Source organism: Cryptomeria japonica, chromosome 1, assembly GCF_030272615.1.
Source record: "Cryptomeria japonica chromosome 1, Sugi_1.0, whole genome shotgun sequence".
In the NCBI taxonomy this organism is placed as follows: Eukaryota; Viridiplantae; Streptophyta; class Pinopsida; order Cupressales; family Cupressaceae; genus Cryptomeria; species Cryptomeria japonica.
In genome coordinates, this window is record NC_081405.1 from 517,926,097 (window position 1) to 517,944,295 (window position 18,199).

At 38.3% G+C, this 18,199-nt stretch overlaps 1 protein-coding gene across 4 annotated transcripts in view; it reads right to left on the reverse strand.

Moving 5' to 3' along the window:
* LOC131070317 (uncharacterized) overlaps nucleotides 1–18,199 on the reverse strand; it is a 182,963-nt gene that overhangs the window by 10,901 nt on the left and 153,863 nt on the right. For all 4 annotated transcript variants that reach the window (XM_058005824.2, XM_058005825.2, XM_058005826.2 and 1 more), the window contains one exon: nucleotides 11,956–12,039. In XM_058005824.2, the coding sequence (XP_057861807.1) occupies nucleotides 11,956–12,039 (84 nt within the window). The remainder of the gene's footprint in view (nucleotides 1–11,955; nucleotides 12,040–18,199) is intronic.

Here is an 18,199-nt window from a genome sequence, read left to right on the forward strand (position 1 = left end):
TGGAAAAGAACTCCACCTTCCTCTTCAAAAATCTGGAAATTCGCCTTCAAATACCTTCAAAACATCTGGAATTTATCCTCCAATCTAGCAAGAAATATGCCTCTCCAATAGCCTTCAAGATGAATTTCGCCTTCCTTAGTCTCCACACTTGGTAGAAATTCGCTCCACACAAGCTAGATTTCGCACCTCCTTCCTTGCTTCTCCAAATCGCACTTGAAACAATGAGTGAATGATTTGAATAATGAAAAACACACCCCAAATATATAGAGCGCTCACCATTTCAATTGCCCATAGGCCGACTTGGAAAATAGGCATAAAAATAATTTTTTAAATAAGAGGAGGCCGACTTTATTAAAATAATACCCCAAGCGCTCCATTTTTGAATTTAATTTAATAATAATTAATTTTAAATACCTTTATCATTAAAAATTTTGATTTTTTAAAGGCTTAAATTAATTATTAAATGATATGCGCCCTTATTAAATGTCAATTTAATTTTTTAAATATTTTGGAGTTTTAGCGAAATTGGCATTTAATGTGTCTTAGAGGACATTGGCGCCTAGGCATGGTAAAATATTGATTTGCAAGAACCTCGCCTTGGTCCCTGGGAGAGGGACAGGAGCGCCCCTTCATTTTTGATCTTGTATTTCTTGTCTTTCACGTTCAAAGTCTTTTACTGGGCGTCCAAAATGGCATTTTCGCTTGGAATTTTGAGTTCAATTCATTCCTTTTTTGGAAGAAGTGTGCCTTAAAGTACTTTCGCCCTGGTCCCTTGGTGAGGGACAGGAGCGATCTTACCTTTTGCCCTTGGTCCTTGTCTCTTCCAATCGCCAATTCATGTTGCAGGGCAATCAATGATCTTCTTTGTTCGTTCTATGCATGTTCATCTTGCTTTCTTAAGACAAAATGAGTTCCTCTCAAGATTTTCGCCCTGGTCCTTCAGTGAAGGACAGGAGTGATTTTTGCATTTGTGCTTAAGATAGTTGATTTTTGGGGTTGATTCCTTGTTCATCGTCCTTTGAAAGGCATTTTTGACTTTGCACAACCTTGCTTTGGCGTGGTCTTGGAAGACAATGGTTGATTCTATAGAAATCGCCCTGGTCCTCCAGTGAAGGACAGGAGCGACCTTTGCATTATTGCACACGTTCATGATCATATCAACCTCGAATTATATTCAAGGCGAAAAACGTCATTGCTTATTCCATCTTGAGTGTTGGAAACGAAAGTGGCATTCTAAAATTAGGCATACTTGAAGATTTCGCTCTGGTCCCTGGGAGAGGGACAGGAGCGCCCTAGCCATTTTCATCAAGTCATGTGGTCTTTGCAACTTCGTTCTTCCTTGAAGCATTCCAAATATCATCGCCATCTTGTGCCTTGGCCTGGATTCGACCAAATTTGGAAGGGAAGACTTGATAATGTATTTTTCGCCCTAGTCCCTGGGTGAGGGACAGGAGCGCCTTGGCTATTATGAGCTTCACTTGTGTTTTGCAATCTTTCAAAATTATCTTCAACGGATTGATTACGCCTTCCTTCACTCATCTCAAACGTAAAACTTGCTTTTCCTTTGCCCAAAACTTGTCTCTTGAGAAAATCGCTCTGGTCCCTGGGTGAGGGACAGGAGCTTCCTTTGAAAATCGCTCTGGTCCCTTGGAGAGGGACAGGAGCGCCTACTGCAACTTGGGTTGATTTTCTCCTTTGTGACTCATTCGAGTTATATTCAACGGGCAAAACATACTTCTCTTGACCTCCTCAAATCGCGAAATCACTTAAATCTTGTGAGGATAATGCAAATTTGGAATTCAAGCTCCGGTCCTTCAGTGAGGGACAGGAGCGCCTTTTGTCCTCAAGGCCAAATCATTACAATTTTCATCTCAAATTTCCTTTGTTGGGGAAGATACCATTCTTTTGCAATCCGTGAACGAGAGCCCAAGTCCAAAAAATGTCCAAGAAGGTGTGTTTGAAGAAATATCGCTCTGGTCCCTTGGAGAGGGACAGGAGCGAACTTGTCTTGCTAGGTAAAAGGCCCAACCTTCCACCGCTTACGACTAAGTCTGGGTGGTCTATCATGTCGATTTCATCCTTCATTGCACCCTTGGCGCTCCAACTTGACCAATCAAGGCCAAAAATGATCTAAGTAAACCATTTCGCCTTGGTCCTTCAGTGAAGGACAGGAGCGAATTCACCTTAAATCTTAAAAACTTGTCATTTTTGAATCTTCAAAATCTTCAAAATCTTCAATTCACGTCCGATCATATCCCCTGGCGACCCTGCACAAAATAATTAAAACAAGTCAATAACCAAGATGCACCAAATATCATTTTCGCCTTGGTCCCTGGGAGAGGGACAGGAGTGATTTTACCTCTATAAGCCAAAATATCCAAAATTTAGGTCTTCAGTCACTTCACAAGGCATATTTAGGTCATTTCCAAGGCCAGGAATCGGTTATCAAGCCATCAAAAATTTTGGTCAAAAATTACCCAGACAAAAAAATGCACAATTCCATCATTAAAATGCTAACACTTAGACAAAATTTGAATGTGCCCTCAAAAACCCTGATTGGACCTATCCTGAGACATACCTGACCTTCCTGACAGGCTCATCCTATTTCAAAATTTGCAACCCTCGGGAGGATGCTCAATAATCTTCAAAAATTTGACTGGACTCGGCTTGAAAATATCCAATAGAAACCCCTAAGGCTTAACCCTAGTCTAGACAACTCACTCACTTAATCAAAACCCTAAGAGCAGAGAGAAGAACAAGCGAAACAAAAGCAAAAAGAGGGGGTCCCCATTTTAATGGGGCGATGTGTGAAATGGTCACAACACAACTCCAAGATGACAAGCAAGTGAAATGCAATGCGGATGAGGAAGGTCAACACTTCAAGGATTGGAAGGGGATTTCATGACAAGGATTTCCCAAGGAAAAGATGTGGGCTAGATCAAACATGAAGAGGACTTCACCTTGATGGTGAATAAATGAAGTAAGGCAAGTTCGAGACATGAGCACAAGGGATTCCACATTATGAAGAAGGAACTACATCAAGGAATCCCAAAGTCAAAGAACATTAAGGAGGAATTGGTTCAAGGAATTTCCTAACATAAGGATGAAATGCAAAGTATCACAAGAAATTCCAAGCATCATGGGGAATTTTCAAGGATAAATTAATCTACAATGCAAGCTGAGGTGGCATCCTAGTTACCATTTGTTCAATCAAAGGGTATCAAGTCAACGTTCATTCAAGCAAGGAACAAGTGACATGTGGCATTACAACAAATATTATTTATCTTACTTACCCTCATCTCTCATTGGTCAATGTAATGGTGGTTGTAACCATAGTTGAAAAACTCAGACTCGGCAATGACTTAGCTGACCCAAACATTTTGAAAACTCGGGACTCGCCAAAAAACTCGGGAAAAAATAGGCAATAACTTGGCAAATTCATCAATCATTTGAAAATATATAAATTCTTAAAATATTTTTATAAAACACATACACAAAAAACCAATAATATTAATTTCAAGTTTTGTATAAATGAAAATTATAAATCATAAATACATACATATCAAAAGTTCAAACTAAATATACATTTTGAAAAAATTCAATAATCACGTTTTTAAATAATCCAAGGTCAAACAATTAAGAATCACTAACATTTTATTAAAAACATAAACAATTTGATATTTAATTAATCAATGAACTTTCAAAACCTCAACCGGTAATAAAAAGAAATAATTATCTTTTTCTATTATAGAAATTACTTTTGATTAGTATTAAATTATTTAATATATACCAATAACCCATAGTTAAGATTTTTTTAAATAATCGCCACAATTACCAACTCAAATTTTAAAATGGTGATAAGTTAGTCTCAAAAAATCTCAACAAACCACGATCCCTTCAGATTTTTTTAAATAATCGCCCCAATTACCAACTCAAATTTTAAAATGGTGATAAGTTAGTCTCAAAAAATCTTAACAAACCACGATCCCTTCACGGCATAGAAAGCTTGCTTACTTCTTGTTTCCTGAGATTTTATTTCGTAGTAGATCGACTACTAGGAATGGAATTTGATTCATCAATTCAGTTTGCATGAAAAACATGCCCTGGTGCATCCGGAAAGAAGAAAAATCTTGAGTCAAAATCTGCCCTCGTGTGTCGAGAGTGAAGGCGGTGTTATTATGTTTTTAGCGCTGATTTTTTCCACGAGTATCAGTGATTTTCAGCAAATTTTAAGGGTTTATATCACGGCGACCTTTTACAAAAATCGTTGTCGAGTTTATCCGCGAGTGACTTGCGATCAACTAGGACTCGCGAGTACTCGCGAATCTGTTAAAAAAGTGCAGAGTTTTTCATCTATGTTTGTAACAAACCCTAATTAAGGTTTCTATCTTTTGATCTTGGCCATTGATCTTGAATCAATCTGAGCCATTCATTGTAATGAGCTATCTATATAAGGCTCAGTGCTCTCATTTGTAAAAATTAATAGTTGGAGAGCAAGATTAGGAGAGTAGATAGATTAGAAGTTAGAAGTAGAGTAGAGTAGGAGAAGAAGAGATTGTTGCAAAGACTTGTAAACAATGTTCCACGGGGACGCGTCCCCCCCCTTTTTGGGCGCGTTCCCCTGTAAGAAACGTCTTGGGGACAGGGGGACGAGGATGCGAAGTCCCCCGCCGTCCCACCACCGCCACCCAAGTGTCGTCGGGACGCCGAGACGTCTCCGCGTCTCCCTGTCTCTCAAGGGACGGGGAGACGCCCAGACGTCTCCCGTGTCACCCACATCAAAGCAAACAAAAAAAAGCATTTTTTTAAAAACATGTGACTTTTGGGGGGGTTAAGGGGTAACCCTAATTAGACGTGGGCCCCACCCTACCCCCCAAAACAACACAAAAGCATGTTTTTTTCAGATTTCACTCATTTTGGAAAACTGATTTTTTTTCCAGCAAGCTGAAGAGGAGGAAAAACTTGAAGAAGACTGATTGAAGAGGTGAGAAAAGTGATTGCAAGCATGATAGGAGCTAGAAGAAGCAAGAAGAAGAGGAAGAAGAAGATTCTTCTACATTTTGGAGAGATTTTTCAAACACAAGGTAGGGTTTTTCAACTTTTTATTGTTTTTTTTTTGGGTTTTATTTTCTGATTTTCATTGTTCTATGTCATTTTTGGATTTTTGTTCCCTGTTCATCTCAAAATGAGATTTGATGTTGAATCTTGAGGGCAAAATGATGAATAAAAAAATTTAAAAATAATAAAAATATATTGTTAAACTAGGCTGATTTTATTTTTATTTTTATTTTGTGAAATGTAGTGTCAATTTGACAATGAGCTCCCAAGGCATGAGTGAAGATGACATGGAAATCCATTCTCATAGTGAGAATGATTCAGAGTATGAACCTGAAAATGAGGGAGGTGACCATGGGGCTTATCCTGGAGCCCAATCTAGTTCTATGGCGAGTGCACCAGCTAGTACAGGTTGCTCTTCAGAGTTGTTGGCACCATATGCTAGGGGTCATTTTGATCCCAAGTCTCCTCTAAAACAGTTTGCTTCACGAATATCCGTACAAGGCACATCACATTCAAGTGGGGGAACAAGGAAGTGGAAGTGCAACATTTGTGACACAGAATGGTTCGGTAGCATTAGTAGGTTGAATGCACACTTTCTGTTTTGGAGAGGAAAAGGCGTGAAACATTGTAAGTTTTTGGAGGAAGCTAAAAATATACAGTACAAAATTGAGTTTAATAGGCTTTGGGGGGTTCCAGATGACACAAATATTTCAATGCCTACTACTTTGTCTGCTAGGGCAGCAATTCAGGGCAGCCAGAATGTGCCACATACTTCTCATGCTTCGCAGACGGGAGGAATGATGTTTGGATCTCCATCCACTTCCACTTCTACTGCCGCCAGGGCTGGGAAACGTAGGTTGCAGACACCACAGAGCAACCCCATTGCTGATATGTTGAATGTGCAGCTAAGAGATGAGATAGATGAATCCATTGGCAAGTTCTTCTTTGCCAATGGCATTCCATTTCATGTTAGACGGTCTCCTTATTATAAGGAGATGATGGCTATGGTGGCCAAGGGAGGACCATCTTATGTGCCACCAGGGGAGACGAAAATGAGGACCTCGATCTTGGATAAATGTTATTCCAAGATCAATATTTTGATGGAGAAGATGAAGGCATGTTGGGTGGCATTGGGGTGTAGCATAGTTATGGATGGGTGGACAGACATTAGCCATCGTCCACTCATCAACGTCATGGTCACATGTGCAGAGGGCCCATACTTCCTTAGAGCAGTTGATTGTACAGGGCATCGTAAAGATGCTGATTTCCAATTTCAGGTCCTCGGGGAGGCTATTGAGGAGGTTGGGCCACAAAATGTGGTCCAAGTAGTGACAGATGCAGCCCATGTGTGTAGAGCAGCAGGGAGACTCATTGAGGCAGCCTATAGACACATTTGGTGGACCCCATGTTGGGTGCATGCCATGAACAATGCACTCAAGGACATGGGGAAGATAGACTGGATTAGAGGAGTGGTCACTGATGCGAGAGATGTGCAGATGTTTATCTGCAACCACCACACTTGTGTACAAGGAGAGTCCAGCGGCACGATGGGATGTAGAGCTAGAGGAGCCTTCACAGATTGATGAGGATGATCGTACCACTTCAGATGCAAGGCTAGTTGATGTGAGCTTGAGGGACCTTGATCTTCAGGAGTCCAACAGTTCCAGTGAGGAGGAGTTCGCAGATGATTAGAGGCCTCCATTAGCTACATTTTGAGTTTTGTCATTTTGTCTTTGACTCTAGTCTCTTTTGTAATGCTATTGCTACATGTATTTGTATTTGGCTACTCATTGTAATGATGAATCATGTAATCATCTTTATTATTATAGACTTTGCAATGGCATCAGATATTCATATTTTCGTTTTCCTTTTTCGATATTCATATGATAGAAATGAGAAATCTCCAATTTGACAATTTCATTTGTCAAATTTTATTTAGCATTTAGCAATTAGTATTACTAATCTAAGTAATCTTGGTATTTCCTATAGTTTCATTTGAAATCTAATTCTTATACTGTTATACATCTTTTCAAAACTAGTTTTTCAAGTACTATATGTATATGTATAACTATATGAGCACCACCACCCCCCGCCGCCGTCCCCAAATTTAGGCCCTTGGTCCCCCCATCCCGGAAACGCATCCCTGCGTCCCCCCGTCCCCAATGCCCGTGAAACACTGCTTGTAAATGAATATACTCTTTTCATTGAAGATATGGTGAAATGTGTTGTTTCAACAAGTTGCATGGTTTCCAATTCTCATTTACTTTTATGTTGATTAGGTGAATGATTAATGGTGAAATTCGTTTAGTCCATACCACTAGCTTCTTGCTGATTGTAAGTTCGCCTTGCATGGTCAACTGGAATTTTATGTGAACTTAACTTCAATTATTACCCGTCTGTTGGTATGCATTGCCTTGATGGTATTGATGTTGATGGTAATAATTTGAACATCATACATTTACCTTAGAAGATTGCACTAGCTTTGTGGAGTTGTTCAATGATGTCAAAGCAAAGTCTAGTAGAGTCTCACCAAGTCATTCACTACATCTTACATTCCTAGGATTAGATTAGACTCTCAACCCTTTCCTTTTGATCTTTCTTTTTAGATGAGTTAGTCCTGTTGATGTGTTTTTTATGACGTCTAACATAGAATAAAGTTCTCCAACGGTCACTTTACTCTCTTTTGATCAAAATACGATTGTATGCTAAGATTGTAGTAAGTTCAAACAATTAACTCTAAGGTTCCTATTCACAATGGATGTGACTCAGTTGGCTTGATGTGATATGCCGGTAATCCAAGGGGACTTACGCTTGGATCGTTCTTTCACTTATTTGTTGTGGTTGGAACTTCATCATCAGATATAGCAATTTTGTGATGCTCTCGCTTCGAACGAACTGAACTGGAATGAACTAAAATTAAAGGGGAAAGGGTTAGAAGGATCTAAACCTACTCCTAAGGGCAGTGAAGGTCCTAAACCTACTCCACAAGAATTGGTGCAATCTTCCAAGGATGTTGAAGAATTTTCATATAGAGAAAGTGCATTTGAATACCCTAAACGACACAATCCAAACAATTATTCACAATCGAACTTAACACAAATTTAGTGGTTCAGGCTAACTTTACACTGCAACTTATAATCAACAAGATGAAAAAAGTATGAACCATGGAAATTCATCAAACGCCATTACATTCTCCATTGAAATCAAAGCACCACTCTACTTCTACTCTAGGTGAGGAAGGTGAAACCATGCAAGTTTTGAAAAATAATTTAAGTGGACACCATCAAAAAACAATGTATCACTGTTATTATCTCAAACTTATCGCAACAATTTCATACAAATCCCCCTCCTTACAAATGAGGGGATCACCCCTTTATATAGGCCTCGAGCCTTGATTACACGCAAACCCTAATTAGGATTTGATCTAAAAGATTCCACACACATGATGCAACAATGTGGGAATAAACATTAAATGCCCATTATGCCCACTTACAATAAATTCCTGCCTACTAAAAATGGCGCCCATAAAGCATTAATCAACCATTACATTCAAAAAGTGCCCACTATGCAATAAATGCACCCTCATGCAAAAGATCGCCCACTATGCAATAAATGCACCATCACCTCCTAATTCACCCAATGTGCGATGAATGCACCATCACTTTCAGGAATATGGTAGCCGCCATGCATTAAGTATGCCACTACTCAGTCAAGATGTCCACTAGCAATAAATGTGCCATCATGCTGCCATGTACTTAGCAGATTCTCGCCATGCAAATGGACCCCGCCATCATAGGAACTTTTATAATTTCCCGAGTTGTGCTTCATTAATACAGAATATTCTCTTTGCATGTCGCCAACTCATCCTTCACAAAAATTTTACATTTCGGGCTCACAAAAAGACATTTTGGAAGATTTTCCTACCTTGGAAGAATTTTAACAATCTTTTCTACTTTTGAAGGATACCTGTACGCTTGGATTTTGGAGAGAGAAAAAGTTTATTTAGGAAGAATTTTGTCGAGTTTTTCCATGTCTTGTCTCGGAGGAGAATTTTTCATCAATTTTCAACATCTCCTATTTTTTAGGATTTTTTTCCAAATTTGAGTTCCGGGGTCTAGGAGAGAGAAAATTCTCAGTTAACCAAGTTTGTCATCATGTTGACATATAGGCGAATTTTTATGCCTAGAAGAGGATTTTGTAAATTTTTTCCTATAGGGAATTTTCTTTTCAATTTCATCCTTAACTTCAAATTTCCATGCCTTGGAATTCGACCTTCAATCTTGGGCATTGGAATGACCCTATGGAGGAATTCTTCTTTAGAAGGAAAATTCCTTCCTTACCCTTATCCAACATTCCTTATCCAACCTATGTGCTAATTTCTTATAGTGGAGGAATTCCATGCCTTAAGGAATTTCCTTCCTCACCTTGGTTTAGCACTTCCCCTTATACTTGGCTGTTGATTCACCTCCATGAAGGAATTTTGACTGTGCTTGACTTTTCCATGACACCCCTCACCTAGCGCTCTCAACTGGCTTTGGGCACTAAAACACTATGGTGTAGGAATTTTGGGGGTGGAGGAAAATTCCTCCACCACCCCATTCTAGTGCCCATATTCCCTCGAGCGCCAAAATCAACTTGTGCTGGAAAATTCACCATGGAGGAAAATTCCTCCATGGCCCCATTTTGGTGCCCACTTGCATGCTTGGGCGCTAAAGCCACGTGGTGGAGGAAAACTTGTCATGGAGGAAAATTCCTCCATGACCATGATCTGGCACCCACTTCCTTTTGATATGCATTTCAATGGGGTAAAGGAATCTACTTGGTTATCTTTCAGCCTTAGTCAATTTTTTGCTCACTTATGGATTAGGATGCCATTTTGGGATTGAAGTGGTTTTCTGTGCCTTAGGAGATTTTCATGCCTTTCCATTTCTAGAATAAGGGATTGAAGTGGTTTCCTACGCCTTAGGAGATTTTCACACCTTTCCATTTATGGAATGAATCCAGACAGCCATTTCTTGATCAAATTGCCTACTTTTTTGACTTTTCGGATTTAGAAAAATCTTCAAGAATGTTCAATCTTCAATGTCAGGACTCTTGCTTGTGAAGAACCTGCCCAAAATAGACTTACCAATAATAGTAAGTATTTCAAAATGTTAAGATTAGGGCAAAACAAGATGAGACAACACTTACTAAAAATAGAAACTTACCAAAAATAGAAACTTCTAAAAATAGTAAGTTTTAATTTTTGGTGAAATAAAGACAATCCGGGAGGCAATGAAATCCCTAAAATATACGAACTTTCTAAAAATAGAAAGTTGCTCAGAACTCGCTCAAATTTCACTGGCGGGATCCTTAGAGGGCTATGATTCCAATGCAATGTTCAGTTTTTCCAAAACCCTAATCTAAGTCAGAAGGACAAAACCCTAAAATGGATCATATGAGTTCCAAACTTAGCCAAATTTACTCAAACGACTTGTAGACTTGATCAAATTAACCCCAAAACACTTGCAAACTGAGGAGACCGAAGGAATTGCTGTGAAAAAACTCAAAGAACCACAACCAAAAAACCAAGAGAACCTTAAAATTAGGGGGTCCCATTTGCAATGGGGAGATGTGTGAAAACGTCACAAGTCCCACGTTCCAACAATGTCCAAGTATTTCAAGCATTCATGTACAACGTAATTCCCCTTGTGATTCCGGCATTATCACATCAAACCATTGAGCTTATCCACGCGTCAAGACCTGACATTTCGTAACCTTGGAGTTGTCTAGTTTGATCGCGAAGCATAGCATTTGAGAGACTTTGTTCAAGAGAGGATAAGATACCTTGGTATTTTATTCTGTGTTCGATCGTGCATAAAAAATACATCAACATTTCCCCAATAAAAATTGATACTTGAGGTACAAAGCCTTTGAAAGAGATTTTGTAACATGATTTTTCCTATAGATTCTTAGATGAGTTCATACTCAGCTTCAATCTGAGCTTTTATTAATTAAAAAAAATGTTATAGATGTTGATGCTGGCACACAATTAGTATGATAGCTCTTCTTTCATGGGTACGAAGAGGTAGCCCTATGATTTCTCGTTCTTACATACATTATTATTCAAGTAAAAGACAGCATTTTGCAAAACCAGTAAAGGAAATGTGAGATTGTAAATCTTAGTATATTATTAATTCAAATCTAGATATTGTCAATGACCTTCAAACTGATATTAAAACCAATAATGATCCCATTGTCTAGTAGGAAAAGTCCAAGCATAGTGGGACTCTAAAAATATTAAAGCTGCAAAAAGATATTGTACTTTCTTTTACTCTTAAGGAAGGAGTTTTATGCTTGAGATTCATCAATCTCTACCAAAAAAAATGCAATGGAACAATCCTAATGAGCATAAACCCTAATGATGTTATGTAAAATTAAATAAACCAGCCAAACCCAAACTAATGATAACTCCTCATACTAAAAACAATGAATGTTTTTTACCTAAACAGCAAGAAAATCAAAGACAGTTCAATACTCTCAATCAAATCAAGCTCCAGATTTAATGCAATAGGAATGGCCTAACAAGAAAGTGCTTGGACAAGTAGCAACTAGGAAAAATGAAAATCCACCTTGAGTAGAGTTCAGTTTTCAACTTGCTAATTCTTTTTCCAAACAAACTAGGATAGAGAAAATGACAATAGTAGAATAGAGTATTAAAGGAAATGCCATTTTCAAGAAACCCTAAGAATTTCAATCTCACAGACCTAACTTGTGCATTATAAACAGATAGATTCCTCCAATCAATGATATTCTCAAAAGCTGAGAAGGTCAAATGCACTAGTTCATTCATTAAAAAAATAAAGAATACCATTGATTTTGTGGAAAAGATGTGCATTATTTAAAAAAGAAAATTACCAACAGCTTCTAACTGTGATTCATCAAGCCTCCATCCTTCCTCGTCGTTCTCTTCAAAGGATCGTGGAGGTTGAGTGGGTTGTCCTGCAACATCAATAGAGCATCATTTAGATGGAAAATGCATTGTAAGAAAATATAGACACAAAATTACAACATGGTAGAAAAATAAGTCACTGTCATCAATAATAATTTTAATTTGTTACGATCATTTTTATTAAGGCATGAAACATATTTGTCAAACCAAACATCGATGTTATATTTCAAGTCTTTACCAAATGGAGACAGAAAACCTCTATGTAAAGGGTGCCTTAGTTTGGTTGTTCATGAAGCATTAATCTCCTTTCTTCAATCCTAATGAGAATCTACCAACCCTGTTCCAAGGTCAGACTTCCTGATCCAGGGAAATCCACCAACAATGGTACCCACAATAATGCCAAGACCATTCTCATGGCTTGCAGTAATTGTGGGAACATTTGTTTGGTCTACAGTACCCAAAAACACCTGCACACCTACAAGATGCTTGCAGGAACATAAAGGCCATTCCATAGTCCCTAGGTGCTGCACATACTCCAATAAGTCTCCTTTCTTCAACCCCAATGAGAATCTACTGACCTTGTTCAAACTTTTGATCCAAGAAAATCCACCAAAATATTACCCATAGTAATGCCAGACCATTCTCATGGCTTGCTGTAACTATTGGAACATTTATTTGGTCTGCAGTACACAAAAGCACCTACGAAATGCTCGCAGGGACACAAAGACAATTCCACAGTCCCTAGCAAGTGCCGCACATACTCCAACAATGGCACGTTGCACTTTGTATAGAATTAAACACTTGTGGTAATCATAATGCTACCAAACATTCTAAACTTCCTACCACAGCTTTACAATTAACAATACACATTCAAGCCTGTTAGAACATTATTAATTTATTAGTCATACCAAAGTTCCAACTTCCAAGACTCACCTGGACTCGCTAGGACTTAGCGAGTCCTGAGCTGGGTGACCATGGGTGAGTCCTAGGGGCTCGGACCCTAGCTCGTCCGAGTCCTAGGCGAGTCCTTGGATCCTCTACAAAATTCTACGATTTCTTCATCTCCATGTCTACCACATGATCCTATCCTACCAAATGATCCCATCATTCCTTCTGATCCACCTCAAGAACTTGTCATTCCTCCTAGTCCCCCTCATGATCCCAAGATGTCTTTGCAAGTTGTTCATGAACCCCTAGCATATCAAATGAGTTCCTCCTTCAAAATGGACTCGCATCTTCCTCCCAAAGCAACAAGTATCCTATTCAGCAAAAAAATTATCAAGGCAAAGAGGTCGACCTCTACAAGAAAGGTATTTTAGAACCCCTCAATATCAAAAGAAATCCTAATTGTCATGACCTTGGTTACATAGCTCACTCTCAAGGTGTTGGTATTCCTACTAAATCTCGCATCCCTCCATCAAAATCCAAGCATACACCTTCCCCCTCATCCCTTCCATCCATTTTAGGTCCTAATATCCCTCCATCCCTTATGGAGGATCAGCAAAGCCACACATCTTTGAGCACCTTCCATCCGTCCAAAAGACTTTCATATCATTCCTACCCATCCATACATTGTAGGGTTTGCTGATTTCTTTATGTTTTGAAAAAAAAAACCAATCTACATGGTAGGGTTTGCTGATTTCTTTGGAAGAAAATGAATACAAATTCTATTATATTGTTTTTTGTTTCAAAACATTACTATTACATTGTTTTTCTTATACTAATTTATAATTTAACAATGCACAAATATTCATTTTTTTGTAATTGTGTCTTATTCCAGCAACCTTCAATTTTTTAAAACCATATTTTTCACAATGTCTACTTCTACTCTACTCCTAGAACAATCCTAGGTAGAAGAGATCCAGCTTGGAAACATACTAAATATTTTCTCGGGCAAAAAAAGGGAGGCAAAACATAAATATTGCAAAACAATCTTCATGGAGGCATAAATAGATTGAAATATCACATTGTTGGCATACGTGGCAATGATGCTGATCCTTGCACACTGACACGTCTTGAGGATATTCGTGAGTGCCAAGTGCAAATAGAGACATTTGAGGTTCAAAAATAAATGAATAGGTAATGAGAGCAGTTAGCAAGCATTGGTTGTATTGGAGAGGCTTCTTCCATGCCTCCATATCATCCTAGTGCAAGTGCTATTGCTTATGTTAGTGCTAGTGCCAGTGGTAGTGGGAGTGCAAGCATTGGTCCTAGAATTCGTAAATCTAGGATGGACTCCTTTTTTGAGACACACACTACTCCAAGTGCCCAACCTTCGCTTGATAACATGGGTTGGAAAAGGGAGGTACACGATGCGGCTATACGTGCAATTGGGAGATTTGGGTACTATTGCACCATTCCATTCTTTGCAGCCAGGTAATTCCTTTTAGCTTTTATTTGATTGTTTTTACTTTTTAATATTTACTGTGTCTAAGTTGTCAGTCTCGATTCGGATTCAGATTCAGATTCGCAACTTCGTTCAAATTTTTTTTCAGGGTGAGTTCAGGTTCGCTTTGGGTTCGTCCATACAAAAACATATAAAATAAATAAATAAAAAATATATAGATATATGCAGCAGCAAATAAATTCATAATACACCATTGTCAAGTGTCAACTATGGTAATAGACTAATAGTAAAGTAACATAGCAAAATACACCACCATATCAATGTTTCAGTTATAATGTCAAGTTGTCAACATTAACAATAAGCCATCACTAATCAAATATCATCAAAATTCATCAAAATAGGCAATTAAATAACTTTTAAAAAATAGAAAAAAATGTGTTTAGCGTCCAAATTCGGCTCGGGTTCTGCCACTGAATTTGAAATTCACTGCAAATTCCTCAAAATTCTCCTCGGGTCCTTCTCAACGAACCCACAGGGAAAATTCGGGACCCTGGAAGAATTTGCAGAGAATCTGTAAAGGACCAAAATTTATGCAAAACCGAACTACTACCTTGATAAATTCTAGAAGAATCTGGCAACTTAGTTTACAATTTGTTTTGTCTAATGAATTTTTATTGGATATAGACATACTTATCTTATTTAATTTATTTGTGACAGATCTCCTTATTGGCAGAGCATGGTTGATGCCATCACTATTTGTGGGGCGGGGTTCAAATCCCCTACTGATTCTAAGCTAAGTGGCCGAATTTTGACAGATCCAATGGCTGATGTAAAAGCCACATTAGAGGACCAGCGCGAGGTATGGAAGAAGGGTTGCACTATCATGACCAATAGTTGGAACGATAGGAGAAACATGACGCTCCTAAATTTTCTTTTTTCTTCTAAAGTGATTGAATAATTTGAATTTGATTTAATGATTAGTATTTTATTTTTAATTTAAGATTTATTGAATGATATTGATCATTGATTTTGCTTTATTTTCAAATTTCAGGTGGCACCATGTTCCTGAAGTTCATTGATGCTTTTGCACATTCCAAAAATGCCACTTTCATATGTGAGGTCATAGACGTCATATATAAAGTGGGTGAGAAGAATGTAGTACGAGTGGTGACCGATAATGCAGCAAATTATGTTGCTGCAGATAAACTTTTGATGGAGAGGCACTCATCTATATTTTGGTCTCCATGTGCCACCCATTGCATTGACCTCATGTTGGAGTGCATTGGAAAGATTCTATGGATCAGGACATGTGTAGAGAAGGCAAAAAATATTTGCAAATTTGTATACAATCATGCATGGGTCCTTTACCTAATGAGGCAATACATGAGGCAGAAGGAGTTGGCTCGTCCTGGAATCACTAGGTTTGCCACCAACTTCATCACATTGCAATCCTTGATTCGGAGTAAGGCAACTTTGAGATGTATGTTTGTGGTGGTGAGTGGACTTCCTCATCCTATGCTACGACTATTGCAGGGATTGATGTGGCAGATTGCATTTTTTATGAGCCAAGCTTTTGGGCCCCTTGTGCTAAGATTGTGAAGGTAAATTTTTTATAAATTCCACATTATGTTTTAATTTTTATTCATATTTTTCTTTTATTTGCTTATTTTCATTCACAATTTCACACTTAAGTTAACTGATATTAGATAGTGTTTCACAATATTTGCAATTCATTGAGCCCTTGGTAGTTCTCCTACAAGTTGCTAATGGGGAGAAGCCCGCATTGCGCTACATATATGAGGGCATGGATAGGACCAAGGAGGCCATCAGATCTGCCTATGGAGGGGATGAGAGTAAGTATTGTCCCATTTGGGATATCATTGATAGGAGATGGCAAGTCTAGCTTCACAAGCCCCTCGATACAGCCGCTTATTACCTCAATCCGGCATTCCATTTCCACCCTGATTTCAAGGCGGATGAGGAGGTTCTTAGTGGGCTCTACTCGGTGATAGAGTGAATGTTGCTTGGTCATAGTAGCACTATAATCCACAAGCTAGAGACCTTTACTAATGCAGAAGCCGAGGTCTTCTCTCGTCAGTTGTGCAAAGAAAATTGAACAAAAATGCAACCAAGTAAAAATATATTTTAAGAGCATAATTTTAATCATATATTATTCAATTTATTATTAAATAAGGTTGATTTTTTTTTCTTTTTCTCATCTCAAATAGATGGTGGCAGATGTTTGGTTCTAAAACACCAAATCTTCAGTGGATAGCCATTCGTATTTTGAACCAACCATGTAGTGCTTCCAGTTGTGAGCGCAATTGGAGTATGTTTGAGCACATACACTACAAGAGGCGCAATAGACTATCTGTGGAGAGGTTGAATGATCTACTCTTTGTTCATTACAACTTCTGTCTTAGACAAAGACAAGTTATGGACCATGACACCACCTAGATAACACTAGAAGAGGTTGATCTAGAATCTGAGTGGATCGTTGAGGCTATGGATTTTGTCTTTAGTGACAAGGACTTTGATTGGATCGATTGGGTAGATAGAGAGGTTAAGGTTGTAGCCATGGCAGAGGAGGTTAGAGCATGACCAGAGCCAGATCCAAACACAGCCACAACTGATGTTGGTGAGGGTGGAATGGAGTCACGGGCAGAGAGTATGGTTGTTGAATCATCCATGACCTACCTTAGACACCTTTGTAGGAAGGATGCAAGCTCCTCTGAGCCATTGACTTGTAGTTGTTTTGAACTTTTGACATTTGTGTGGAACATTTGATGTCATGGATTTCATATTCCATGAGTTTTGTAATATTTTTACATTTGACACTATTTATATATCTATGTTTGCTAGTTCCTTTAAGCTACAATTTGCGTTTATACTAATGTGATCGATGTATACTTGTGTATGTGATCAAATTAGCTTCTATTTGATCATGTTATGGTGTATTTAAGGTTTATTTAATAAAGGGTGCATGAAACAAGTTTTAAAACCTTAAAAATCTCTAAATTTCTTGGATTTTTCACTTTGCCGAGTCCAAACCGAGTTTTTTTGCCTAGTCCAAAGTCCCGAGTCGAGTCCCAGTCTCACTTCTATGAGTCATACCCTTATAAAATTTACATGTTGTTGTAACATAAGTTTATAAAGCCACATATTATAAAGCATATACCAATTAATAATTAATAATCTAATAACTATTAGATTATTATTATTTATGAATGGTTGTTTTGAATAGCTGTGACTAATACCTTTTAAGTTATTTTCCACCCTTTCTTCTATATTTAAGGAGTTTCTCTCTCATTTGAGAGTGTGTGAATTTTGAGATTTATAGTGAATTATATCACTATGCACAAGAGTATTATTGGTCATGCGGAAGTATGTAAAGGAGTGTGTTGATGGTGAAAAAGACATACTTCTACTCTTTCGGTCAACACATAATAGAATGTTAAGTATCATATCCTCTCTTGTATAAGGAAATCCCTAATGCTGGTATGAATGATCAAAGGGCACAACCTCAAGGTTAGAACTGTCAAATCTTGACGGCTTAGGATAACTCAAGGATGATGTGTTTTGCTAGTAAACACAAGGGGGCTTACGCTTACAACAAGCTGGCCTACATCTGACAATGCTTTGGTTCTCAAACTGGGGAAATAAAAGCAAAAGGGATAGGGTTTAGGATTCCTAAGCACAATGATGGTAATAGTTGGTTCTACGGGGAGACAAATTTCCATAAACCAACCCCTACTTCGCCAAAGATATACTCACAACTTCACAAGGATAGTGCAAGCTCCAAGAAAATGAAGGATTTTCAAACTAGAGGTACTCATTCAGGCACCCAATTCTGGCATAGCCTA